This window comes from Lagenorhynchus albirostris, chromosome 14, assembly GCF_949774975.1.
Source record: "Lagenorhynchus albirostris chromosome 14, mLagAlb1.1, whole genome shotgun sequence".
NCBI lineage: Eukaryota > Metazoa > Chordata > Mammalia > Artiodactyla > Delphinidae > Lagenorhynchus > Lagenorhynchus albirostris.
This window is the reverse complement of record NC_083108.1, coordinates 83,091,210-83,117,523: the sequence shown is the minus strand read 5'-3', so window position 1 is coordinate 83,117,523 and position 26,314 is coordinate 83,091,210. Positions and strand designations below refer to the sequence as shown.

The 26,314-nt window shown below is 51.2% G+C and overlaps 1 protein-coding gene across 3 annotated transcripts in view; it reads left to right on the top strand.

The window, feature by feature from the left end:
- The window catches only part of SCARB1 (scavenger receptor class B member 1), a 79,375-nt gene that overhangs the window by 17,164 nt on the left and 35,897 nt on the right, over positions 1-26,314 (top strand). For all 3 annotated transcript variants that reach the window (XM_060170206.1, XM_060170204.1, XM_060170205.1), the window contains exon 2: positions 25,187-25,344. In XM_060170206.1, coding sequence (XP_060026189.1) covers positions 25,187-25,344 — 158 coding nt within the window. The remainder of the gene's footprint in view (positions 1-25,186; positions 25,345-26,314) is intronic.

Genomic DNA, 26,314 nt, shown 5'->3' with positions numbered 1-26,314 from the left:
GCTGGATGGGATGTGCTGGGCAGGGCCAGCTGTTGCCCAGAAAGCCCCCACTGGCATCAAAAATAAGGGAAGTACAATAGGGGTACAATGAAAAAAGATGGAAAGCGTGCAGAGAGTTACAACCTCAAAAAAAAAAAAAAAAGGCACAATGTGAAAAGTCACCACTGCCTCTCCCCACAGTGGGTCTTGGCTCCAAAGGCAACTTGGGTTAATAGTTCCTTCCTGAAAAACATTGTTTGTGTCTACAGGGACCGGGATATCCTCCTGTCCCAGGCCCACCCTTGAGGACCCTGCATGCCTTTTTCCACCTTGGGTTTGGCACTGAGGGGTGGGTCTTGGAACCCACCCTCCTGTGGCCTGTGGGCCTGCCTCTCTGCCCTGAGGGTTTTGTACACAGAGCGCTGCAAAGGACGGGGCTGTTTCCCTGTTACTGCTGGAGCAGTGATGAAAGGCCTGCGCGGGAAGCAGTCCTCGTTCGTTGGCAAGGGAAGGTGCAGGTCGGGATCTATTCTAGAAAAAATCTTCCTGCTGGAGACGCCTGTGTGTCTTCTGGAGCTTTCTCAGGGAGCATATGTTTCCTGGGGCTGCCGTAACACGTCATCACAGACGGGTGGTTTAGAATAGAGATGTATTCTCTCCCGGTTCTGGAGGCCAGAAGTCTGAAATCGAGGTGTCGGCCGTGCTCCCACTGAAGGCTGTAGGGGAGGATCCTGCCTTGTCTCTTCTGCTCCCAGTGGCTCCAGGCATTCCTTGGCTTGTGGCTGCATCCCTCCAATTTCTGCCTCTGTGTATTCTCTTCTAAGGACACTCATCGTTGGATTTAGGGTCCACCCGCAAAATCCAGGATGATCTCACTTTGAGATCCTTAATTAAATCGGCAAAGACCCTTTTTCTAAATAAGGTCACATTCATAGGTTTTGGGGCAGAACTTAGTATGTGCCAAGCTGCGTGTGGTACAGGTTCATTGTCTTCATAACCCCCTCTGAGGTGTGGTTGTGCTTAGTTTCTGGCTGCAGTCCTGGCGGCTCAGAGAGGTTGAGGCACCTGCCTGAGGTCACACAGCTGGTGGTAGAAGCGGAACCTGGAACCCTCACTTTTGTCCCAAGGTTACAGCCCAGCCTCTCCCAGACCCAGACCTGGCTGGAGAGGTGTTTTGTGTGGCCCACGCTGGTATTAAAAAAAATTATATCGGTCGCCAGCATTTAAAGACAGGCAGATTTAGATCCAAATCTACATTTTGAGGCACTCCTGACAGTTTGGAAACTCTACATGGCCGCTGTTGGCCGGGGGCTGCCCCCGTTGGATGAGGTCTGTTCCTCGGCAGACCTCATTCTCACCAGGTTGATGCTTCCCAGCTCCTTGGCCGTGGGCAAGTGACTTGGCCCCTCCAGACCTTGATTTCCTCATCTGTAAAATGGGGATAATCATAGCCCTGGCCTCATGGCTGTTGCTGCAAGGGATCAGTGGGCTGATAAGTGGGGAGTGAGTGAGCGCTGCTACGTCAGGCTGGCCTTGTGGCTGTTACTTACCAACCTTCTTTCGGAATAAATTCAGACTTAGTTCATGGAGGCCATCCAGGGTCCTGGGTGATGGACGAGTTCATCACAGAGGAAAACCGGGCAGTCGGGAGCCCCTCGGGGTTCTAATGCCGCTTATGGCCTTAGGCTCATTGTGAGCCTCCTGCCTTAGTTTCCTCATCTCTAGCAGCACCTGTTCTTTCTACCTGCTCAAATGAGAGAATAATGAAAAGAATTTAAAAATATAATTTTTTTTTTTTTTTTTTTTTGCGGTATGCGGGCCTTTCACTGTTGTGGTCTCTCCCGTTGAGGAGCACAGGCTCCGGACGCGCAGGCTCAGCGGCCATGGCTCACGGGCCCAGCCGCTCCGCAGCATGTGGGATCCTCCCGGACCGGGGCACGAACCCGCGTCCCCTGCATCGACAGGCAGACTCTCAACCACTGCGCCACCCGGGAAGCCCTAAAAATATAATTTTTGACTGTAATTATGAATATATGTGGCAGTATATATAGAGTTGAGGATTCAGAAAACTGGCCATGCTTGGGCAGTGACCTAATCTCCCTGAGTCTCAGTTTCCCCAACTGTAAGGTGGGATGATGTTAGCATCCAGGGCATGGAGCCGTCGTGAGGACTCAGGGAGCAAAGTGCTTCGAGTGTTGCCCGCTCCTGGTGAGAGCAGTGGGGATGGTGGGGGTAGGGGTGGTGGGGCGGTGGTGATGAAGGGTGTGTCAGCACCTGGAGCGTCATGGCCTGGGGGCTTGGGAACGGATGTGGCTGTGGCCATAGGCCTGGGTGGGAGCCTGTCCTTGGGGGGGCAGCCGGGCCCTCCCTGTCCTATCCTGCAGGAGAATGACGTCACCTCCGTGCTCCCTTGGGCTCCGGCAGCTTGTGTGTGGCCACGGAGCCCAGATAAGTGGGGTACAGCTGTCAGCAGTCCTGGCCATCTGTGTCCTTGGCGGGGGAGGGAGAAAGGCCGGGGGCTGGGGCAGCGTCCAGCTGAGGTTTCAGAAGTCCTTCAACCCGGGGAGCAGGTGTAGGGAGGATGTTCTTTGACTCCTCTTTGTGGTTTGGGACGTAAGCAGCCTTCGGCGTGTGTGTTCTGAGCTCGTACTGTGTGCTGGGCATTGTACCAGGCAGGGGAGCTGCAGTCCTGGACACCCCAGGCCGGGTCCTTCTCCTTTGGGTGGGTGGTCAGGAGGCCCTCCCTGAGGAAGGGCCGTTGGAGCTGCTGAGGAGTTGGGCGTAGGAACAGCGCGCCAGGCACAGGGCACAGCAAGTGCAAAGGCCCGGAGGTGGGAAGTGGCTTGTCACATTGGAGTGAAAAGCAACCTATCACTCCAATGTGATTAGCAGGCCGTGGGCTTGGGGAGAAGTGGGTGGTGAGAGGGGAGAGGCGGGCCGGGGGCCTTGTAGGACATGGGGAGGAGTTGAGATTTGGGTTTCAATTCCTTGAGATGCCAGTGGAGGGTTCTGAGTGGGGGGCGGGGAACGATCTGATGCGTGTCTTACAGAGCCCTCTGGCTGCTGCGGCGCCGGGAGGCAGTGTTGGGGGGTTGAGAGGAGGCACGGGAGGACGGTGGGTGCCTCGGGCCAAGGCAGAGGCAGTATAATTGGAAGGAGGGAACAGAGTCAAGGTTCCTCTTGTAGGGAGCGTGAACCAGGGATGCCGATGGCTTAGGCTCGGGATGGGAGGGGAGGAGAGAAGTAAGTCTCTTGAACTTCTATCTGAGGGATTCAGTGGCTGGCGGAGCTGTTTTCTAAGATGGAAATATCCGGGAGGGCAGTCAAGAGCAGATGGAAAGTGTGGGCCGTAAATCTGGTCCTAAATTCTTGGTGGGACAACTCATTCACAACAGAAACCGACCCGATTAGAAAATGCGCCGAGGACTTCATAGAGATTTCTCCGAAGAAGACACGCAAGTGGCCAACAGGCACACGAGGAGGTGCCCCGCATCACTCATGATGAGCGGAGTGCAAATCCTAACCACAGTGAACCATCACCCCGTGCCCACCGGCCTGGCTGCTGTCAAAAAATGACAGCGATTAGTCAGGATGTGGAGAAACTGGAACCCTTGTACAGTGTTGGAAGGAATGTAAATGGTGCAGCTGCTGTGGGAAAGTCTGGCAGTTGCTCAGATAACTGAACCATAGAATTACCATCGGATGCAGCAATGCTACTTCTGGGTACATATCCAAAAGAATTGAAAGCAGGGACTTGAAGAGATATTTGCACACTCATGTTCACCGCAGCACTCTTCACAGTAGGCAAAAGGTGGAAACAACCCAAGTGACCATCACTAGATGGATGGATAAACAGGATATGGTCCCTCCATACACTGGAATGTGATTGAGCCTTAAAAAGGAAAGAAATTCGGACACAGGCTATAACATGGATGAACTTTGAGGATATTATGCTAAGTGAAAAAAGCCAGTCACAAGAAGACACATATTATGTGATTCTGCTTATATGAAGTCCCTATGGGGGGGGCAAATTCATAGAGACAGAGAATAGAGGGTGGGTGCCAGGGGCTGGGGGAGGGGAGTTAGTGTTTAATGGGAATGGAATTTCAGTTGGGGAAGATGAACATTTCTGGAGACCGATGGTGGGGATGATTGCACGACAGTGTGAATGTACTTAATGCCACTGAACTGTACGCTTAAAAATGGTAAAGGTGGTACAGGTACTGTTATGTGTATTGGACCACAATTTTAAAAAGTGATGGGGGAAATTCCCTGGTGGTCCAGTGGGTAGGACTCCACACTTCCACTGCAGGGGGTGCGGGTTTGATCCCTGGTCGGGGAATTAAGATCCTGCGTGCCGAGTGGCCCAGCTAAAAAAAAAAGGAAAAATAAAAGTCACGATGGGGTTTAACCTGAGGGGAGATCAGTGCCGGTCCCCCTCCCGCCCCTCCCCACCGCCCCGCCAATCGGGGCGTCAGGGATCGGGTTCGGGTTCGTAGGTGGTAGACCGGATTGCCCAGCCCCTGGCCAGGGTGATTACAGGACGCTGAGCCTCTTGCAAAAGATCGAGCTTTTGGAGGAGACAGCCCCTGAGCCTCTGACTCCTCCGGGCTCAAACCACCGTTGCGCCATCTTACGAGACCTTGGCAAGCTTCCGCTCGCGTTCTGGAACGAGGGCCAAGGTGAGTGGCGGAAAGCTCATTTAGCAAGCGTCCTTGTGGCCCGTTTACACCCGGGTGCTTTCTTCAGATCAGTGCATGTCCTTGTCACTTGATTCTCGGTGCTGCCACCGAGGAGGAGGGGGAGGTGCTCACGTCTCCATGTGGCCGGTCAGGGGACCAAGGGGCAGAGGGCAGGGGTTGGCACACTCTCTGTAAAGAACAAATAGTAAATATTCTCAGCTTTACGGGCCAAACAGGTTCTGCCTCAGCCTCTCACCTCCGCAGCCGTGGTGCAGAAGCTGCGTGGACCATATATCTGTGAGGGGGCTGGCTGAGTGCCACACAGCTTTATTTGTGGACACCAACATGTGAACTTTATGTAACTTTCATGTGTCTTGCGTTAGTAGTCTTCTTTTTTTTTTTTCAAACATGGAAAAATGTAAAACCGTTGTTAGCTCCCGGGATGAAGGGAAACAGGCCGGATGTGGCCGCAGGCTGTAGTTTGCTGAGCCCTTTCTTTATTATTGGGGTGAAATTGTGGTGTTTGAAGGAAGGGCTGTCCTCTGCCTGAATTATGTGGAGAAAGTGGGGCAGAAGTCAGCCCTGGGGGAGACTGTGCTCGTCCTAAAGAGCACAGACAGGTAGACTGCCTGGAGTTCCCATGATGGTAGTGTAGTTGGTGGGTCCAGGTGAGACCCCGGCTTACAGGTGGAGGGTGAGATTGTGCTTGATTTTCCTGGGAGCCTGGGATCGGAACTGCGTGCGCCTTCCAGCAGTCATCTCCCTTCCCTGTGATCCTTATCTGTCCACACCTGCGGTGAGCCTTTATGGAGGCAGTAGAATGTTAGAGCTCAGGCTCTGGGGGCAGACTGGAGTTGAGGACCCTCTGTCACTACTGGGTTTGTGCCCTTGGGCAAGTAAGTAGTTTAATCTCTCTGTGCCTCAGTTTCCTCATCAAAAAAAACAAAACAAATAATCGTACCTACCTCATGGACTAATTGTCATATTTAGATGAAAGCAAGCATTGCATCGAATGAGATGTTTTGGGCTGCAAGCAACAGAAAAGCTGCTTCCAAGTGGCTGGTATAATACAGAGGTTTATTATTGTGCTTCATGGGAGACCGGAGGTGGTGGATGTCTCCAGATTTATTCAGCTGTTCAGTGATGTCAGGGGACTGGGTCAGTGTCTATGCAGCTCTCTCAGCCTTGCCCTCATAGCCTCATGATGGCTGCCACAGTGCCGGACATCACACTGTCACACACATCATTCAAAGCCAGAAGGAGGGATGGTGCCATGGGAGGGCTCTGTTCAGTTCTTCCTCTTATTGGAAGAGGATCTTTTTTTTCTCAGAAGCTGCCAGCAGACTTCCTTTTCCTTCTCATTGGTTAGACAGGCTCATGGGCCTGGTCTACTGTCTGGGCCCATTTTCTCTGAGATTTAGGGCTTTCTCTCCAATACTAGAAGCAAGTCAGGGTTCACTTAGTGGGAGGAGGGGATAAAGGTGGCCTTTGGGCCTGCCACATCGAATGCTCATTTAGCGTATGGCCTGGCACCCAGTAAATGCTGGCATCGTTGTCAACGTTAGCCTAGTACATGTCGGGCAGGCAGAACTTTCACAACTGAACATCCCCAAGTAATCAGCAGCGCCCCCAGAATCCCCTTGCACTCCCCCCTGTTGCTACCCAGCCCCAAGGGTGACCGCTACCCTCACTTCTTCCAGCATAGCTTAGTTTATCGAAATGGAATCACCCAGCGGGTACTGTTGTGGTCTGGCTTCTTTGCTCAACATTAGGCTTGTGAGATCCACCCACGTGGCTGTGCTTTCTCACTGCTGTGTGAATGTATAGTGATGTCTGGTTAATATTTGGGTTGTTTCTGGTTTGAGGCTACCAGGAGTAAAGCTGCTGGGAACACTTGTGTACAAGTCTTTGTGTGGGCATGTGTTTTCCTTTCTCTTAGGTGATACCCCGGAATGGAATTACTGGGATGTAGGGCATGGACTTTAGCTTTAGTAGCTAAAGTGCCCCAACAATATTCCAAAGTGGTTGACAGTCCTGCCAATGTTAAACGATGTTCTGGTGCTGGCCAGTGGTTGCCAATAAATACCTTTGATGAGCTGAGCTCTTCCTATTGTGTGTCTGAGTCATTTGTGAGTAACCTGTCATTTTTCCAATCCCTGCTCAGCTCCTCTCCGATGAACTTTGCCCCCCATAGCACTGAGGACCAGCTTTGAGCATATTAGATGCTCAGGCAGGGTTGGAATGAATGAATGAATGAATGAGTACCATGTTCTCATCCTGTGTTACTGTAGGACAGGCATTGCAAACTCAGATACCGTGAGGGCCATGCAGCAACTCCAGTGAGTGAAGCCACCTGGTGTGAGGTGATAGGAAGCAGTGAGGCCTGTGGTAACCTGGAGGGCAGATCCCACGCCGGGAGCAGCTGCTACTCAGCTCAGCTGGGCCATGCGGGGAGGCCCAGGCCCGTTGCTGGCACGCCTCCTGGTTTTTCAGAAGAAGCCGGAAATCCAGAATTTATCTGCCATTTTTATTTTTATTTTTAAAAATTATTTATTTATTTATTTTTGGCTGCGTTGGGTCTTCGCTGCTGCGCGCGGGCTTTCTCTAGTTGCGGGGACTACTCTTCCTTGCAGTGCGTGGGCTTCTCAATGCAGTGGCTTCTCCTGTTGCGGAGCACGGGCTCTAGGCGCGCGGGCTTCAGTAGTTGTGGCACGTGGGCTGAGTAGTTGTGACTCGCGGGCTCTAGAGCGCAGGCTTCAGTAGTTGTGGCACTTGGGCTCGGTCGTTGTGGCTCGCGGGCTCTAGAGCGCAGGCTCCGTAGTTGTGGCGCACGGGCTTAGTTGCTCCGCGGCATGTGGGATCCTCCTGGACCAGAGCTCGAACCCGTGTCCCCTGCATTGGCAGGCGGATTCTTAACCACTGTGCCACCAGGGAAGCCCTATCTGCCGTTTTTAAGATGTTGTCAGCAAATTCAAATATTTTGAAATACCATGTGATCTAAAACTCATCCACTGGCCAAATCGGACAGTTTGTGGAGTTGGCTTCAGGAAGACAGAAGACCTGTCTTTTTCTTTGGGGGTGGGAGAGGGGTTCGAATCTTTAAGTGGTTTAAAAGAAACTTGTTATGAAAATTTCAAATGTCCCTGAAAAAAAAAGAGAGAACACGGGACTTCCCTGGCGGTCCAGTGGTTAAGATTCCGCGCTTCCACTGCAGGGGGCGCGGGTTTGATCCCTCGTCCACATGCCGCGGGGTGTGGTCAAAACAAAACAAAAAAAGAGGGCTTCCCTGGTGGCGCAGTGGTTGAGAGTCCGCCTGCCGATGCAGGGCACACGGGTCCGGGAAGATCCCACATGCCACGGAGCAGCTGGGCCTGTGAGCCATGGCCTCTGAGCCTGCGCGTCCGGAGCCTGTGCTCCGCAACGGGAGAGGCCACAATAGTGAGAGGCCCGCGTACCGCAAAAAAAAAAAAAAAAAAAAAGAGAGAGAGAGAGAGAGAACAGTATGATTGCCCTGTGCCACTCCTCTGCGTTAATGGACATTGAGTCCCGTGCCCTCCGGTTTCATGTGTACCACCACCTGCATCCATTTCTCCTTCCCCGAGTTACTGTGAAGCATGTATAGAGGTTAGTCTGAGTCTCTAACACGGTGGTTCGCTAGCTGCCTCCTGCAGCAGAAGCCCTGGAGGGCTTGTTAAAACACAGATGTCTGGGCACCCCCCCAGCGTTGCTGAGTCGGCAGGTCTGAGATGGGGCCTGAGAGCCAGCTTTTCTATCAAGTTCCCAGGTGATGCTGGTGTTGCTGGTTCAGGGACCACGCTTGGAGAACCACTGCTTGAACAGGTCCATGGTAAACAAGGACATGAAGCAGAAGCCCCCCTGCCCCTGACGTTGCCCCCATGCTGTTATCCCGTGAAAACGAATTCCAAGGAGTAGCGATGAGTTTTTGAAATGAGGAACCTGATCAGCTATTCAGAAATGCCCTGCGTCCCCACCCCCTGCAGTTGGGTCCCTTTTGGGGGGCTGAGGAAGTGCGGCTCAGTGGTCGATCGGTCTTTGCCCAGCCAGGAAGCTTCCCGAGGCCCCCTAGAATCCCGAATCGCTCTGTCCTCTGACCTTTGCTCCCCCCAATCTGTCCTGTGGGAACCTGTTGGCTTTTGGAGGCCTGCTTTGGGGAGACGCCCCCCTGGTTCTGATGTTGCCCCAGGAGAGGGGAGGCTGGCCTTCTAGGGCCCCTCAGTCCCTCCTGCGCCGTGTTCCCAGCTGACACTGCAGCTGGCTGAGCTCTTTGGGGGGTGTCTCAGTTCCTGTTCTGAGGGACACCCTTGTGTCACCGTGAAGCCAGACTGTCCTTTGGTCTTAGAATTCGGGAGGAGGCAGGGGCCCGTCTGCAGCCCAAAAAGGGCTTCTCTGCAGATCCAAGCTTTGAGAACAAAGTCCCTCCCACCCCGCACTGCAGCACTTGCACGAAGTCCCACGCAGACTGTGTTCAGCCCTGTGTTTCTTTTAAGGAGGGTTGGACCGAGCGTCCTGGGCTGGGCGTGGGGCTGCACTTCAGGACAGGGGGCTTCCATGGCGGGACCTGGTCCACCGTGTCCCCGGCGGGGGCCCCGCCTGTTGGCTGCAGACAGCGATGCTCTGGAAAGGAAGCGGTACATGAGGAACAAATGTCCCTCTGCCGCGGCGTTTGGGTGCTCCTGGGTGTGGCAGGGGCTGTATGAGAGGAAGCCCCGCATCTCTGAGTGGGTGTGGCAGGCGGGACGATGGCCCCCCCAAAGACATCCTGATCCCGGGACCTGTGAATGTGTTGCCCCACGTGACAAAAGGGACTTCGCAGCTGTGATTAAATTAAGGATTTGGGGGATGGGGAGATTGTCTGGGATTATCTGGGTGGGACCAGTGTCATCCTAAGGGTAAGAGGGAGGCAGGGGGGTCAGAAAGAGTGTGATGATGAAAGCAGAGGCTGAAGGAATGCGGGAGGATTCTAGAAGCTGGAAAATGCAGGGACTTGGATTCTCCCCGAGAGCCTCCAGAGGGAGCGGGCCCTGCCGACACCTTGATTTTAGCCCTGTTTCGGGGTGAGACCTATTTTGGACTTCTGACCTCCAAAGCTGTAAGGTACTAAATTTGTGATGTTTTAAGCTGGTACATTTTCGATAATTTGTTACAGTGGCAATAGGAAACGAATGCAATGAATTTGCTTCCATTAAAGCCAGGGAAGTAAAATTATAACAAATTCTGGTTCCCGTTTAAGTAAAATAAACGTAAAATCATATTCTTTTAACATATCTACTTTTTTTTTTTTTTTTTTTTGCGGTACGCGGGCCTCTCACTGCTGTGGCCTCTCCCGTTGCGGAGCACAGGCTCCGGACGCGCAGGCTCAGCGGCCATGGCTCAGGGGCCCAGCCGCTCCGCGGCATGTGGGATCTTCCCGGACCGGGGCACGAACCCGCGTCCCCTGCCTCGGCAGGCGGACTCTCAACCACTGTGCTACCAGGGAAGCCTAACGTATCTACTTTTAAACATTTCAGTATTTTTTCAATGACTTTAATGTTCTGGAAAAAAAATGTATCTAGGGGCTCACATTCTTCCTTTGCTTCAAGCTCTGTTGTGACTTGGCCAGGCACTGATTTGAACCTCACGGTAGCCCCGTGAGATAGGTCCTGCTTTGTGTTTCAATAGCTTCCTATCTTAGAACAGTTTTAGATTTACAGAAAAATGGAGGCGATAGTGCAGAGTGTACCTCACACCTGGTCTTCCCGTTGTTAGCATCTTTAATTAGTGTGGTCCGTTTATTACAGCGCATGAACCAGGGGTGATACATTGGTATCAACTAAAGTCGCCACTTCGTTGAGATTTCCTTAATTTCTATTTCACCTCCCTTTTCTGTCGCAGGATCCCGTCCGGGACACCATGTCACACTTAGTCACTGTGTCCCCTCAGGCTCCTCTCGGCCGTGCCCGTTTCTTAGACCATCCTTGGTTTTGGTGACCTAGGCGATTCTGAAGAGCACCGGTCAGCGCCTTTGTCACATGCCCTTCTATTGGGATTTGTCAGATGCTTCTCATGATTCGACTGTGGTTTCTGGGTCTGGGGAGGAAGTGCACAGAGGGCGAGTGCCGTGCTCATCCCGTTATGTCAACATGACGCCCCTGTTGAGGTTGGTCCTGTTTCCAATCCCTTTTTACAGATGAGGAAACCGAGGCACAGGAAGCTGTGTCGGGCCCCTGCTGGCAGGAGGAGAAGGGCAGGAAGTTGGGAAGTAGGGAGCAGCTCGCTGCAGACGTAGGGCTGGGTCTCCTTGCTTGTAGGGGGTCGCTCCCGGCCCCCTCACCTCCCCGTGCCCCCATTGGTCTCCACGCTGTTCTCCGGGGGCAGGCGGAGAGCTTCCGAGGTCAGATTTTTTTTTTTTTTTTTTTTGCGGTACGCAGTCCTCTCACTGTTGTGGCCCCTCCCGTTGCGGAGCACAGGCTCCGGACGCGCAGGCTCAGCGGCCATGGCTCACGGGCCCAGCCGCTCCGCGGCACGTGGGATCTTCCCAGACCGGGGCACGGATCCGTGTCCGCTGCATCGGCAGGCGGACTCTCAACCACTGCGCCACCAGGGAAGCCCAGAGGTCAGATGTGATGGAACGCAGCCCCCTTGTTGAGCCTTTGTGGGCTGAGGCTCCCCTTGAGGGAGTGATAAATGGCTTAAAAACACTCACCTCCATATTAAAATTTTTTGCTTTAATTTTCTTTTTCATTAAAAAAAATCTAAATTTAGGGAATTCCCTGGCGGTCCAGTGGTTAGGGCTCTGTGCTTCCACTGCAGGGGGCACGGGTATGATCCCTAGTTGGGGTACTAAGATCCCACAAGCTGCGCGGCTCAGCCACAAAAAATAAATAAATAAAAAAATATCTAAATTTAACATCCATACAGGAAAGTGCACAACCTTAGGTGTGGAGGTTGATGAATTTTTACGTGGGCGTGCACACTTGCCATGCTCACCTGTAGAAGGCTCTCCTGCACCCCTTTCTGTCAACGCCCACCCCTATCACCAGAGATTAGCTTTGCCCGTTCCCTGGAACAGCACATAAACGGACTCATACAGCGAGTTCTCCTGGGTGTCGAGCATCTCTTCGTCACGTTGTGCTCGTACGGTTCATCTGTGTCCACTCCCTTTCTTTGCTGGGTGACGTCCCATTGTACGAAGGTGCCCCCACTTGTCGTCCATCCACTTGTTTGTGGACGTTTGCGTTACTTAGCTTTAGGAGGTGACGCCACAGTGCTTTCTATGGCAATCGTACCGAATTACACTTCCGCCAGCCGTGTGTGAGCATTCGTGGTCGCTGCACATCCTTGCTGACATTTGTTATTGTCAGTCTTTTTCTTATCCTTTTTTTCCCTGTTATATATATATGTATTTAATTATTATTATATGTGTATTGTTTCAGATTATTTTCCATTATAGTTTATTATAAGATATTGAATGTTGTTTCCTGTGTTATACAGTAATCCTTGTAGCTTATTTATTTTATATATAGTAGTGTGTAACTGTTAATCGCATAGTCCTTATTTATCCCAGTAGGGTTTTTTTTTTTTTTTGGTCAGTCTTTTTCATGTTAGCCTATTTGGTGTATGGTGTAGGATCTCCTTGTGAATCTAATGGACCTTTCTCTGATGACTACACTGCCCAGGGCAGGTGGGGTGGCTCTGTGAAGCCACGGGGATTGAGCTTCCTATCTTTCTACTCTACCATCCTTTGTGCGTGGCTTCCATTCTCAAGACTGCCTCATGATCCAAGGTGGCTGCTGTAGCTTCGTCCATCATGTCCACAGTCCAGGCAGCAGGAAGGGGGACTTGTCAACAAATACGTAGGAACTGCCGATGTTGATAATGCTGGGAAGACAAAACAGGTGATGGATAGAATGTGATGGGGGAAGGGCTACTTTAGAAAGGGTGGTTTCTTTGTCCATTTCATTCACTGCTAGAGTCCCCAGACCTAGAACAGAGCCTGACATGCAGTGAGAAACCAGTTAATGTTGTTGAGGGAAGGTCTCGTTGAAAAAGTGACTTCAGACTTGAGAAATGAGGGGGTCACCTATGTGGGCATCGGGGGGAAGATTGCCCTTGGAGGAGCAAACAGTCAGTGCAAAGGCCCTGTGGCAGAATCTTGCCCAATGGGCTCAGGAACAATGAGGCCAGTGTGGCTGGACCAGAGTGAACGAGGTGGAAGGCAAAGGGAGCTACGACTGGTATAGCTGCCGGGAGCCAGATGGTGCAAGACCTCGTAGGTCACTGTCAAGAGATTTGGATTTATTTCCAAGATAAGTAGGGAGCCGTGGGAGGTGTTTGAGTGCGGGGAATACCATGATCAGATGTACCTTTTAAAAGGGTAACTCTGATCTATGCGGGAAATAGACTAGGGACAAAAGCAAAAGTGAGAAAACCAGTGAAGAGGTGACTGCATCTGTCGAAGCAAATGATGATAGGAGCTGGGGTGGTTGGATGGATTTTTTGTGCATCTTAGAGCAAGACTTCCTGATGGATGGTTTTTGGGTGGGAGAGAAATGGAGGAGTCAAGCATGACTCAACTTCTTAGCTTAAGCAACTCACCCCGCTGTTTCAGCAACGTGCTTGGGTTTTCTATAAAAAACCTTTTCTTTCATTCTTCTTACCTTTAAAATCAAAAGAAGTTGGAACATTAGCCAAGGGTGTGACGTTCCCAAATTCCAGACTGAATCAGCCCCTGCTGCAGTCTTCCCTGCGTTCATGGGCCCCACGGGGCTGGGGACATCTCTGGAGCCCTCGGATGCAGGGGGTAGGAAGTGAGTGGAGTGGGAAGGGTCTGGTCCTGTCCCAGAACCTGGCCTCAGACAGGTGAAGCAGCCTCCTGGCTCATCTGGTCAGCGGTGTGTTGCCTGTTATCACTGGGGGAGGGATTGGGTTTTGCAATTCAATGGCCAGGTCAAAATTAATGATTAATTTGCGAAACTCCTGTCCTGTGTGCTCTGAGCTCGGTGGGAGAGAAATGTGAGGGCACTGGCCTGCATGTTGGTGCAGGACCTGTGGCTTGGTCTCTTCCTGCACCTGTGACATCGGGGTGAAAATTGGTCCTCGAGCTTCAGTGTCTGTTCCATGGGCCTTTGAGAATGTAATGAGGTGAGGTAGGTGGAAGTGTTTTGCTACCTGAGTAGTGCTTTACAGATGGTGGATAGGATTCTCCAGCTCCCCGACCGTCCCCCAGCTTCTCAGGGGCCCCGTCTTGTTCATCTTTAAATTCAGAACATGTCATCTAGCACAGAGTGGGTGACTGTCCACAGAATGACCTGGGTCCTAATTAGGTCAGAGCAGGCTCATCGTAGGTAGTTCCCCAAAGGCTTCGTGGAGGAGGTGGCACCTGGAGAGTGGGGTTTTGGATTTGGCAGTCAGGGCCATCCTGGGAGCAGGGAGAGTGCCGTGGGAGGGCAGTGGCCACTTGTGGGTTCAAGCGACACCCTGATCACTTCGCTTTGCCCTGGCTTTTTGCCCCTGGGTTGGGCTGAATAGGGTCCCCCCCCAAAAAATGGTACTTCCAAGTCCTGTCCTAACCCCCGTTACCTGCGAATGTGACCTTATTTGGAAATAGGGTCTTTGCAGATGTGATTAAGGTAAGGGTCAGGTGGGCCCTAAGTCCAACAAGAACATCCTTATAAGAAGAGGACACATAGAGGGGGGGATGTGATGACAGAGGAAGAGGTTGGAGGGGTGCGCCTAGGAAAGCCTGAGACCACCAGGAGCTAGAGGAGCAGGTTAGGAGCCTGCCCTGGAGCCTTCTGGAGGAGCGCGGCCCTGCCCATGCCTTGATTTCGGACTTCTGGCCTCCAGAACTGGGAGGCGTTACATATTTTAAGTCACCCAGTGTGTGACTTTGTTCCAGTGGCCCAAGGGGCCTAACGCAGATGCTTTACTGCTCGGGAGATGGGCGAGAAGAGATTTCCTGGTAGGTGGTTTCACCGGGGGTCACGGACTTCCTGGCCCTCGAGACCCGGCAAGAGATGCTTTTTCTGGCCTCTGTGAGCTGAGGTCCCGTGCTCTGGCTGCTGGCTCCTGAGGGTGAAGGTAGAGGTCCCTGGAGTCATGGGGCCCCTCTCAGCCTCTGCCTGCTTCTCTACTCCAAGCTCATCCCATGCGTGTGCAGGAGGCCTGCCTGGCTGGCCTGAGGCCCCTGGAGGGACAGCCATGTGAGGCCTGGGCCTCTCCCCTGCCTTCCGCTGGCCTTTCTGTGAAACAGAAGGCTGGTCTGCTGTCCCTCACCCTGCATCCTCTGGGCCTCAGGACATCTGCTCTGCCCCTTCCCTAGGCAGGGTCCTCACCGCCTGGCCTGGAGAGGAGATGGGGTCTGTTGGAGGTGGGACCACCCTTGGATGGGATAGTGGTCTGAGTCTCATCATCTGTCTACCCCAGTCCTGAGGCTGTGGCCTGGCCTGTGAGGTTGCAGCTCACATTTTTTTTTTTTTTTTTTTTTTGCGGTACGCGGGCCTCTCACTGTTGTGGCCTCTCCCGTTGCGGAGCACAGGCTCCGGACGCGCAGGCTCAGCGGCCATGGCTCATTGGGCCCAGCCGCTCCGCGGCATGTGGGATCTTCCCGGACCGGGGCACGAACCCGTGTTCCCTGCATCAGCAGGCAGACTCCCAACCACTGTGCCACCAGGGAAGCCCGCAGCTCACATTTTTATTAAAATGGTAATTTTTAAGATGTATTTAATTGAAACATGAAATTTGCATTTGTTCCATCACATGTCCACTGAGCTGCTTGGGCCCCAAATAGGCCATGCTCTCTGTGTATTTAAAAAAAAAAAATTATCTCGGGAATTCCCTGGAGGTCCAGTGGTTAGGACTGTGCGCTTTCACTGCTGTGGGCCTGGGGTTCAATCCCTGGTCAGGGACCTAAGATCCTGCAAGCCGCGCAGCACTCCCGCCTCCCCACGTTCCCTCCATTACGAGCTTTTAAAAACATACACAAAGGAGAAAGCAGATCGCCGCTCCCTAGATGTTTCTACTTGGATTCTGTTTGTTCCCGAGCTCACGTTGCTGAGCACCTGCTGAGCGCCAAGCACCGTTCCAGGCCCTGGAGAGACGTCAGTGAGTAGCTGAGGATCCAGTCCTGGTGGGTTTCTGATCTAGCGGGGCAGACAGATGAAGAACAGTAGACACAATTAATTATAATTATGCCGGAAGGTGACAAGGACTATGGAAAACCCAGAGCAGGCTGGGGGGTGTTCAGGAATTTGAAGGTAGATGGGGTGGGTCTTCCTGAGAAGGGGCCATGTGAGGGAAGATTAGGAGGGGCGAGAGATTTGGCCATGCTGCTACCTCGGGAAAAACATTGAGGGTGGAGGGAACAGCCCATGCAAAGGCCCTGGGGCAGGAGTATGCCTGCATGTACAGGGGACAGCAAGGAGGCCAGCATGGACGGGCTGAGTGACAGGGACATGTAGGATGTGGGGCCTGGAGAGGCCACAGGGGCCAGACCAGATGGAGGGACTTACAGACCAATGCTGAGCTGGCAGCTTTTAGGTTAATAGCATTTTCAAGAAATAAAATGTTCCACATTATTTTGTGTGTTTGAAAAATTCATGTGAAGAGCCAATAGTGACTGTTACCTTTCTGCAGCTTGCCTTTTTTTTCACTCAAGATTCTTTCTCTGAGCCTTATCCAGGTAGACCCGGTCCTTTCATTCATTTTGCCTGATATAGTCGTGTGCAGAAGCCCGATTTATCTCTGGCTGAGAATCTGCTGAACCGTCTGTTCTGTTTCGAGATTCGACGATTCTGAGGCATGCAGGATCTTAGTTCCCCGACCAGGGATCGAACCTGTGCCCACTGCAGTGGAAGCTAGGAGTCTTAACCTCTGGACTGCCAGGGAAGTCCCTCGACGATTCTTCTGCAGCCCTCTCGCACACACGTGGGACAGCCTGTAGGGCAGAGTTGTCCAGCTGTGGGCTGTGATCCGAGAGAGGGATGTGAGACGATTGGGGTCAGTGGGGGCCAACACTGTAAAAACAGAATGGACTGGGAGAGAATATCTGAGGAGCAAATAATCCGTTGGGAGTGGAAGTGGCATCATATTGGAAAGGCGGGTGTTCTTTCCTGAAGCTTGTTTCAGTCACCCCAGGTGTGTAGGTCGTGGTCCTGGGCGGGGCCAGCAGTGTCTGAGAGCCAGTGTGCAGAGCAGGGGACCGCAGGGTCATGGGGGCGTGCCGTGCTCACGTTCTGGGGCACCTCCGTTTCCCCACACCTTTACCCGCACTTGGTTTTCTCAGGTGACTTAATTTGTGTCCATCTTTGGGGAAATACCTCGTTTTAATTTGCAGCTAATCTTTTTTCTTTTTGAAATTGTGGTAAGATTCACTTAACGTAAAGCTCACCATTTAAACCGTTAAAAAGCGTACAGTTGAGTGGTATTTAGTACATTCACGATGTTGTGCCGCCATTACCACCGTCCGGTTCCAGAACATCTTCATCACCCCAGAAAGAAACCCTATACCCGTTAAGGAGCCCCTCCCCAGTGCTCCCCTGGCAGCCACCAGGCTGCCTTCTGTCCCTATGAATTTGCCTATTCTTTTCTTTTTGGCTGCGCCACGCCGCTTGCAGGGTTTCAGTTCCCCGACCAGCAATTGAACCTGGGCCACAGCAGTGAAAACCCGGAATCCTAACCACTAGGCCACCAGGGAACTCCCTTGCTCATTCTAGACACTTCACATAAACGGAATCATACAGTGTGTGTCCTTTTGCGACTGGCTTATGTCGCTTAGTGATGTTTTCAAAGTTCATCCATGGTGTATAGCCTGGGTCAGAATTTCCTTCCTTTTTAAGGCTGAGTAACACTGGATACACCACATTGCATTTATCCACTCATCCATCGATGGACACTTGGGTTGCTTCCACCTATTGGCTATTGTGGATAATGCTGCTGTGAACATAGATGTGCTCATATACACCCTTTTAAAAAAGGCTTGATGAAAACGTCCCATCTCTTGATTTTAGTTGCCACACCGGTGAGGTATATACATTGGATAAAGTTCAACAAACTACACATAAAAAGGATGAGTGATCAGGACCTCGATAACCTTTTGCTAAGTGAAAGAAGACATATGTGGCCTTTTGTGTCTCTGCTTGTTTTTAAGAAATAGAGAATCAGGGACACATTTGAAGACTTGTATGAGTCTCTTTATCTGAGAAAAGGCAAATCCATAGAGACAGAAAGTAGACTGGTGGTTGCCAGGGGCTGGGGGAGAGGATTGAGTGCTAATGCGGTTTTGTTTTGGGTGATGAAAATGTTCTGAAATTAGATGGTGGTGATGGCTGCGCAACTCTGAGAATAGACTAAAAACCATTGCGTCGTACACTTTGAATGAATAAATTGTGTGGTGTCTGAATCAGATCTCAATAAAACTGTCAGAAAATCTTAGTGTCGTGTTTTCAAGGTTCATCCGTAACATGCATCCTTTTTAAGTGTCGTTCGATGAGCTTTATCACATGTATACATCTCTCCTGTCTGGCAGCCAAAATCAAGGGATGGGACATTTTCATCACCCCAAGGAGCTTCCTGATGCCCTTTTGCAGTCAGCTTCCTCCCTCCCCCGAGCCCCTGGCAACCACTGATCTGGTTTCTGTCCCTAGAGTTTTCCCTTTTCCACAGTGTCATATAAGTGAAATCATATAGTATGTAGCTTTTTGTATCTGGCTCTTTCAATTTAACATAGGCTTTTTTATCTAATTTTTTTTTTTTTTTGGCCTCGCCCTGCAGCATGCAGAATCTTAGTTCCCCGACCAGGGATCGAACCTGTGCCCTCTGCCTTGGCAGCTCAGAGTCTTAACCACTGGACTGCCAGGGAAGTCCCTAACATAGGCTTTGAGGTTCATCCATGTGGCATTTATCAGCAGTTGGTTCCTTTTATTGCCGAGCATTTATTCTGTTGTGTGGAGGCACAGCAGTTGGTTTATCCATTGTGATGTTTGAGTTTTAAAAACATCTTTGTGATTGATGGACATTTAGGTAAGTCATGCTCTTAAAGGCTTCCTAGCCTTTGCAGAGGCGGGGCCCCTGCCAGGACCGCCCTCCCCATCTTCTTTCCCTGGCAAAGCCCAACTCCTTTGTTCAATCCCCAGCTCACATGCCCTCTCTTCCAGGCAGCCCTCCTGACTGTCCAGAATGAGCCTGGAGAATCTGGTTGGATAAAAGGGAGTGGCGTCCAACGAGGGATCACCTTGACCTTCTCTCTCAGTCTTTGTTTTCGGGCTGTGATCTTTGACCTTAGGGGAGGGGGCAGGGATAGAATCAGATGTTAGTCAAAAGGCCCTGAGCTTGGCCTGTGCACTGTTATCTAATCAGCTTCCTGGTCCTGATGCCTGTGGTCCGGTGTGACCGAAACAAAGTTATCCTGTGGATCGCAAGCGGTGCAAAGTCCAACCCCCACTGGAGGTGGGGCAGTGACAGGGGGAGGAGGAAGGGCTGGTCACTTCGTGCCAGGTAACTGCATGGCTGATCTTCTGGGTCCCCAGGATCTACTGGACCCTGTTCTAAGCACTTTACCTCTACATACCCTCTTATTATCATTACACCCATTTTATGGATGAGGAAACTGAGGTGCAGAGAGGATCAGTGACTTATCCCAGAAAGCAGAGCTGGGTCACAGGAGATTGCCCGATGAACAGGGGTGGGACCCCAGGGCCCCAAAACCCCTTCTGTTGCAGGGAGAGACACATGGCTTCATCTGGTGACTCATCGGTTTGGCACTGATTTATCCCTGAACTGGGTGGGCAGGCCAGGAGATTAGGAAAGCACAGAGGGATTCCGGAATTCCAAAAAACCCTTGTCCGTGTCCAGACCTTTGCCAAGAAACAGGGCTGGGGGAGGGAGGCAGGAACTGGAAACTTTTTAAAATTTTAAACCACTTTATTGAGGTATGATTGACATTTTAAAAAGCTATATGTATATAATTATGCAACTCGATGAGTTTGGAGAGAAGTATACACCTGTGAAACCATCCCCAAGTGTACACCTGTGAAACCATCAGCACGATCAAGATGTCCATCACCTCCGAAAGTTTCCTCCCAACCTCTTTATTTATGTTTGTTATTATTGGTAGTAGTAGTAACAGTAGTTTTGCATGATGAATAGGAGTTAGCAATACTGCATTGTATATTTAAATATTTGCTAAGAGGGTAGATCTCAGGTTATATATTTTTACTACCGAGTCCAAGCTCGCTCTGCTTGCCGCACGACCGGCCAATAAATTGGAGACGAGGTGTTGAGGCAGGGAATACGAATTTTTTTTTAAACATTTTTATTGGAGTATAATTGCTTTAAATGTTGTGTTAGTTTCTGCTGTATAACAAGGTGAATCAGCTATATGTATATGTATATCCCCGTATCCCCTCTCTCTTGCGTCCCCTTCCCACCCTCCCTATCCCACCCCCTAGGTGGTCACAAAGCACCGAGCTGATCTCCCTGTGCTATGAGGCTGCTTCCCACTAGCTATCTGTTTTGCATTTGGTAGTGTATATATGTCCATGCTACTGTCTCACTTCGTCCCAGCTTACCCTTCCCCCTCCCCGTGTCCTCGAGTCCATTGTCTATATGACTATTCATTCGTAAAGCCAGCAGACGGAGAAGACAGCCGACTAATGTCTCAAAGTAACCATCTTACAGGGTTTGGATGCCAGTTTCTTTTCTAGCACAGAGAGGGGGAGGAGATGAGGAAGTAAAGTAAAAAGGCCATAAGTTTTGCGAATATCCCCTGGAATGGCCAGCCCCGGGGAGGGGATGTGTTCATTTCTTCTTTCTTGCAGCCGTGCACAGGTGGACAGGGTCCGGATGCTTCCCTGAACAAAGGCATTTGGTTTAACATTTAGGCAGAGGGACAGGGTTCCCCGAGGCAGGCGGTTCAGTATAGACAGTCCTTTTAGTGAACAAAAGCAGCGGCAAGCAAAGGTTAAAGTGAAAGAAACAGGTCCAACATGGAGTCAGATTTGGCTCTTCCCTGTTACATTTTATCCCAAACACGTCAAAAGAAGGAAACTGGATCGATGTCGCTTTTCTTCTGGCCGAGTGCGCTGACTGAAGCCAGGACAGGCGGGCCCCCTACCTACTAGCCCCGGGTGTATCTGTTCTGTGGATGGGGGATGGAGAGAGGGCGTGATGGCACTGCCCCTCTGTCGCTCCTCCCTGTGGGCCTGTCTTTGTTGCTTTGGGTTAAAGATTTCCGTCCTGCATGACTAACAACCCCGCCCCCCCACCTGCAACCCCACGAGCAGACTCCAGGCTGACGTTTGAATTCCACTCTCCAAGCCTTTGGCTGGTGGGGGTGGGGGGTGGGGGTGGGGAAGTGGCCTCTAGGGTGGGACCTGTTGTGGGCCAGTGGGGAGGGGGAGAGCTACCCAGCCTCGCGGGCCCCAGTCCCGCCCCCGCCGTAACACGGAGAGGTCCCCCCCTCTGGGAGATGGTGCAGGTGAGGTGCTCCGGCAGGCGTGGCAGAGGGGCATCCCGGCGGTCCAGCCGTGGCCTTAAGATGTGTGACCTGCCTCCCGGGTGTGTTTTTTTTTAAATGTGATGGAACTGCACATTTTAAAAAAATTTTTAATTTATTTTAATTTTTTGGCTGTGTTGGGTCTTCGTTCCTGTGCAAGGGTTTTCTCTAGTTGCGGGGAGTGGGGGCCACTCTTCATCGCGGTGCGCGGGCCTCTCATTATCCCGGCCTCTCTTGTTGAGGAGCACAGGCTCCAGACACGCAGGCTCAGTAGTTGTGCCTCACAGGCTTAGTTGCTCCGCGGCATGTGGGATCTTCCCAGACCAGGGCTCGAACCCGTGTCCCCTGCATTGGCAGGCGGACTCTCAACCACTGCGCCACCAGGAAAACCCCCAGGTGTGTTTGATTTTGAAAAATAAGTTGCTGCCATTGAAACAATTGGGAGATGCCATAGAAGCATCTGGATTTCTGGCAGCTCACAAAACATAGGAGGAGCTGGAAAAACCCAAGCCCCGGGGACCTCAGGGGCCCAGAGGGAAGTTGCAACTGCTGCCTTTGTTTTAGGGGGGGTGACCCCTTCCGTTCACCATGTCCTCCCCCTCCTCCGTGCTCACCCGAATTGCCCTCTCGGTTGTATGTGTCAGGACTGAGCTGGGGACAGGCCCTCCCTACAGCTGTGCACGGGGCTGCCACTCCGTCCCTCCTCCCCTCTCCTGGCCGCCCCGGGATGTGCCCTCACTGGGCTCTGCAGCTCCAGAGCTGGGGGCTGGGAGGCCCGGATGCGGGCTTCCCCCTCCCTGCATTAAACTTGGGAGAGGCGCGCTCAGGGCCGGCCCCCACCAGGGTCTTGTGGCCTTTTCCCTCGCACTGAAGAGGTCAGCTGTCACCTGTCACAGTGGACCCTCCTGCACCCTGCACCAAACTCCCTCACTTACGTCTTCATTAAAACTGACAAAGGAGACCAATAATAATAATAGTAATAATAATGATAATAATATTAATAATAGTGGCTGCCTCGAAGGATCGTGGTGCTAGTCAGGGAAGTGACAGTGCAGTGAAGAGTCTAGAGCAAGCACCTGACACACAGGCCCGCTCGAGAAATGCTCGTGTTTTTTTTTTTTTAGTTTTATATTGGAGTATAGTTGACTTACACTGTTGTGTTAGTTTCAGGTGTACAACTAAGTGATTTATATATAGTAGTGTCTATATGTTAATCCCAACCTCCTAATTTCCCTTTGGTAACCGTAAATTTGTTTTCTGTGTCTGTGAGTCTGTTTCTGTTTTGTAAATAAGTTCATTTGTATCTTTTTTTTTAGGCTCCACATACAAGTGATACGTATGATATTTGTCTTTGTCTGACTTACTTCACTTAGTATGATCATCTCTAGGTCCATCCATGTTGCTGCAAATGGCATGATTTCATTCTTTTTTATGGCTGAGTAATATTCCACTGTCTATGTGTACCACATCTTCTTCATCCATTTGTCTGCCAATGGGCATTTAGGTTGCTTCCATGACCTGGCTATTGTAAATAGTGCTGCAGTGAACACTGAGGTGCATGTATCTTTTCGAATTAGAGTTTTCTCCGGATACAGGCTCAAGGGTGGGATTGCTGGGTCATATGGTAGTTCTATTTTTAGTTTTTTGAGGAACCTCCCTACTGTTCTCCATAGTGGCTGCACCAATTTACATTCCCACCAACAGTGTAGGAGGGTTCTCTTTTCTCCATACCCTCTCCAGCAGGGAAATACCCGTTTTTGTTGCTTTGTACGAACCATGTTTACTAGTCACCTTTATTTGCAGGTACTGGATGCTCGGGTTATAAAAATGATCCTTGTGACTCCTGTAGCTGGTAGGAAGACGTGTTTATCAATAAAGGATTGTTACACCTGAAGGCAAGTCTCTGATCTCCTGATATTTTCAAGAGAACCCTGAAGTCCAGGTTTTATGTTAAATCTCCCAGTTTTTTGTTCTTGGCAATGAGTTCAACTTTTCTTCATTTAAGTGCCACGTAGGTCAAATGAGGCACAGCTGAGGCTATAGAGTCACTGGCCCCATTGTACAGATGGCAAAACTGAGGTTCAGGGCCGACTAACTTGCCGGGAGGGCCCTCGGGTCAGACTCCCTCCAAATCTGCTCCTTCCCAGAGCCTGCCGGTTGGGTACATGGGGCTGAGCCTGATCTCCAGCTCCAGCCTTCTGCCTTCTCTGGGGCTGCTGCCCATTGGTTCTGGGACAGTCTGTTTGGGGACAGTGGGGGTGGCTGTCCTTGTCCTGGAAGATCACGTTCAAAGAAAGGGTGAGGGTGACGCAAGCTGCCCAGACATCTAGGGCTTTGCAACATTGAGCATCTATCTGATGGGCTGGGTCAGGCTGGGCGGGGGCAGGGTTGGGTGGCACTGGGGGGACCTCCTGTGTCACTGGGGCAGGGAGCTCAGAGCTGAAGAGCGAAGCAGGGATTAGAGGCCAGTGTATCTGACAGACTCTCCGAGTGAGCTTCAGACCTGTTATCTTCCGCCGTTTAAGGAAATCAAGTTCTGGCCAAGCTTTATAAATCTGGAGATTTATAGTTTATATAAATTTCTGCCTTGCTGGCTTTTCGTGGAAAACTGCTTCTGTTCTCATCTCCTTCTGCTCTTCCCCTCATAGACCCTGCTCTGGCCATGCTGGCCTCCTTGCTGTTCCTGAATGCTCTGTCTCAGCTCCTCCCTGCCTCAGGGCCTTTGCACGGACTGTGGCTTCTTCATAGACTTACCCACCACCACCAAATACACGTGTTCCCCTCAGTGCCCTTAGTTTTTAATTTTGGTTTAGTTTTGGTCTTTCGTTTTTCCTTACATTTCACCTGCCTTACTCCTCTGTTTAAAATTTCAGCCTTCTTCCCTGTCCCTGCTGTGTTCTCACTATGCCCTGTCACCTAGCGTGCACTTTACCGTAATTATTGAAGACCTTTCCCTTACTGGAATAAGAGCCCCACGACGTTGGAGATCTGGGTCTGTCTTGTTCGCTCTCCTATCCCCAGCTCTTAGAAGAGGGCCCGACTTGTAGTAGGTGCTCAATAAATGTGTGTTGACAGACATAGAAAACAAACTTATGATCACCAAAGGGGGAAGTGGGATGGGGAGGGCTAAATTAGGAATTTGGGATTAACAGATACACACTACTATATATAAAGTAGGTAAACAAGAAGGACCTACTGTATAGCACGAGGAACTATATTCAATATATTATAATAACCTATAATAGTAAAGAATCTGAAAAAGAATATATATATGTAAAATTGAATATTTTGCTGTACACCTGGAACATTGTAAATCAATTATACTAAAGTTTTAAAAAAATGTGTGTTGAATGAATGAGTGAATGAATGAATGACGCATTTGGCACACAGAGCCCACTTTCCGCTGGGTGCCAAGTGCTGTGGTCAAGCAGCGGCCACCTCCTGGTCCCCCAATCAGGCTGCCGTTATGAAAACACATTTTAAAAATAACACATAAGGGCTTCCCTGGTGGCGCAGTGGTTAAGAATCCGCCTGCCAATGCAGGGGGTACGGGTTTGATCTCTGGTCCAGGAAGATCCCACATGCTGCGGAGCAACTAAGCCCGTGTGCCACAACTACTGAAGCTCACGTGCCTAGAACCTGTGCTCTGCAACAAGAGAAGCCACCGCAATGAGAAGCCCGCGCACCGCAACGAAGAGTAGCCCCCGCTCGCCGCAACTAGAGAAAGCCCGCGCGCAGCAACAAAGACCCAACGCAGCCAAAAATAAAATAAATAAAAAACAAAATAAATTTATAAAAAAAAATACCACATAAAAATAATATTACCTATTAACATTAATTATGTCAACTCCAGAGCAGCGTTCCCACCTCCTCCTGCCCCCAGAGCACCCCCCTCCAGGGAGCCCCTTCCCGGATGTGCCTGTGGAGTCTGCAGCACAGGCTGGCACCAGGCAGCTGTTTGGGAGCCGGGTGGGTAGGTGGGCGGGGGCCCTGGCCCTCCTCCTCACGGACCTGTTTTTCTCATCCCCCACAGAATGTGCGCATTGACCCCAGCAGCCTGTCCTTCAACATGTGGAAGGAGATCCCCGTCCCCTTCTACCTCTCTGTCTACTTTTTCGATGTCGTCAACCCCAATGAGATCCTCCAAGGCCAGAAGCCGCAGGTGCGGGAGCGCGGACCCTACGTGTACAGGTGAGGATGGAGGGGGCTGGGCTGGGACTCAGGTCATCACCCCATTTTACAGATGAGAAAACAGGCCCCCGCAGTAGTGTTCAGGGTCAATCTGCTTCTCCCAATCTGGTGCTCTAGCGCTTGAGACTTGGAGAGCGACCGCCTGGCTTTGCCACTCAGCAGCTCTCTGACCGTGGTCACAGGCCTTTCCTTCCCTGTGCCTCAGTTTCCCGCTCTGTAAAATGGGGATGACAGTACGCACTGTGGGTGGTTATGAGGATTGGATAAGATGCTTAGCGGAAAGCCCAGCACAGTGCCTGGCATGTAGTAAGTGTTCAATAAACATTAGCTGTTAACATACTATTGTTACCTGAGTTCAGCTGCTCGCTGCTCAGAAGGCAAGTGTTGGGACTTCCCTGGCGGTCCAGTGACTAAGACTCCGAGCTTCCACTGAAGGGGGCACAGTTCCCCTGGTTGGGGTGTTAAGATCCTATGTGCCGTGAGGCCAAAAAGTAAAAAAAAAAAAGGCAAGTGTTGGTTGGAAAGGAAAGGTTGCTTTACTCAGGAGGCCGGCAACCTGGGGAGAAGGCGGACTCATGTCCAAAAACCAGTTCCAAAGATTCTGCTTGACCATGGAAGTTTTTAAAGGGAAATCATTTGGGGAGCGGGTCAGAGCCTTCATCACCTCCCACTGTGTGCAAAACTTTCTTCTGATTGGTTGGTGGTGAGGTAACTGGGTGGTGTCCCAGGAATCTTGAGCTCGGCCTGAAGTTACCATCCTCCACCTGGGTGGGGGCCTTAGTTCCTACGGCACAACTCCAAGATATTGTTCTGTGTATCCTTTGAGGGGGAACCAGGACCCTGCCCCAAGGTGGCACTATTGTCTCCTGACTGGTCCTCCTTTGTTTCTGTATCCCCTCCCTCCCCTGATTAGCAACTGTTTGAATCTACCCTTTGGAACTCAGGGGAGGTCAAGGAAGCTGAATGAAGC